The following is a 1689-nucleotide window of genomic DNA, read 5'->3' as shown; positions in this document are numbered from 1 at the left end:
GGGCACGGACAACCTCGCGCTGTTTCTTGGGATTAATGGATGATTCCATGGTCTTTGCCAGCTCCCTTACCAAGTTAGTGGCAAAATCCAGGCCCTTATTACTAATGGCAGACTTCCCATGCTTGCCATTGTCTTTATCCTCTTTAAATAATTCCATGAAGCTCGCGAACTTATTCTTGGTGAGCCTGATAATCTATTCCATTGTCAGTGCTGTGGACTGCCGAGTGGCACTCTCCCCCTCCTTTAAATCCAGGGCGGGATTAATATATATTTCTGGAACCAAAGGTTTACCCTGTTGGCCTGTAGTTGGTACCAAACCCTTGTTAACTTGGCCCCAAATAAATAATATTAGCTTTTACCTATAAAGCCAGTCATGGGGCTCCATGGTGACCTGGTTTCCCTCCACCTTTAACTTTAGGAAGAGATCTGGTCGCGCCCTTATTAGTTGGAAGGTGTACCATGCCGTGCCCCAGGTTGTCATGGTCTTCTCCATGACCTTGGCATTACCCTGCACGGGACACTGCGGGTTGACCAACATTGCCTGATATCTTTTATCTATCCAGATCGTCCCCAGGAACTTTGGGTTAATGGTATTGTATTTCTTGACAGCTTGGGGTGGATGCTAGCCAAAGGCATTGCTTCTCGCGGCGACATAGCCATCCAGCCAGGGCTTTGTGGATTTGTCGGCCTTGTAAAGGGACCATACCTTAAAACTATTGTTAAAATAGAATGTGCCTGCAAGGTAGGAGGTCATGCTGTCAAGTTTCTTTACATAGTCCAAGGTGTAAGTAACCCCTGGAATCCCACATGGCTAAGGAACTAACTTGACCTTCTGTGCAGGCTTGCTGGAAGACTTCTTGGGTTTCTTGGGTTTAATGACAGTAGGCTTGGGCTGGGGTCTTTCTTTATCCTGGCTGGGATTGGGGTCTGCGTTGCCCTAATAGTGGGGTTTCTCGTGGGTGTCAAGCCCTACGGCCTCGTCCGTTGCTTTGTCGTCCATTGCTTTGTCGTCTATTACTATTAACCTATATTAGCACTCGTGTCCAGTACCTCTCCCAACCTGAATGCCAGTTAAATCCAGAGCAGAGAATTTCACCTGGGGGCAAGGCCAGGTCACCCGCCCAAGGGTGAAATACCCTGCCTGGGAAGGATAAGTAACATGTTGCTTAACATCGCGGTTTTGGGACACCCTAATAAATCTCCCCCCTCCCTGGTTTTATCTGGTAGGATTATACCTTGACAAACCAATTGCCAAGCTATTGTGCCAGGCTTTTACTAACAGGTTAGAGAGCATGGTGTTTAATTTATTGCAGGGAAACTCTAGAAAATGTTGCAGCTTGTTAGTATAGATAGAGGTAAAGGGTTAGGGCAAAGGATTAAGGTACTAGTAAGGTTTTACAAGTCAATGAATGACAACTCTCCAACACAGATAGTCAGGTTGTCATTGGCAAGAGAGGTAAAGGAAGGTAAAAGGGAAGAGGAGGAGAGAAAGAGAGAGGAGAAGAGAACAAGTAAATAAACATAATGGGGCACGTGACCTAAATTGCTTATTCTAGAAAGACAGTAAAGTAAGAGAGATTTATAAGTAAGCACTATACAACCCGCTCTTATCCAGACCAATGACATCACCCCTACCCTGCCCTCGGGTGAAAAACCCAGACACCCTTCCTTCTATACATGATAGGGTTT

General features: G+C 45.9%; 1 protein-coding gene across 1 annotated transcript; it reads right to left on the bottom strand.

Moving 5' to 3' along the window:
- Window positions 1-287: 287 nt before the first annotated feature.
- Window positions 288-538, bottom strand: BDV14DRAFT_206526 (uncharacterized protein; the record flags this gene model as incomplete). The annotated part of the gene is made up of 2 exons (XM_073774925.1): window positions 288-300; window positions 360-538. The coding sequence occupies 2 exons, from the start codon at window positions 536-538 to the stop codon at window positions 288-290; spliced, it is 192 nt and encodes a 63-aa protein (XP_073621572.1).
- Window positions 539-1689: the final 1151 nt, after the last annotated feature.

This window comes from Aspergillus stella-maris (genome assembly GCF_047715825.1).
Source record: "Aspergillus stella-maris strain CBS 113639 unplaced genomic scaffold BDV14scaffold_225, whole genome shotgun sequence".
Taxonomy (NCBI): domain Eukaryota; kingdom Fungi; phylum Ascomycota; class Eurotiomycetes; order Eurotiales; family Aspergillaceae; genus Aspergillus; species Aspergillus stella-maris.
The sequence above is the reverse complement of the archived record's forward strand: the minus strand, read 5'-3'. Positions and strand labels throughout refer to the sequence as shown.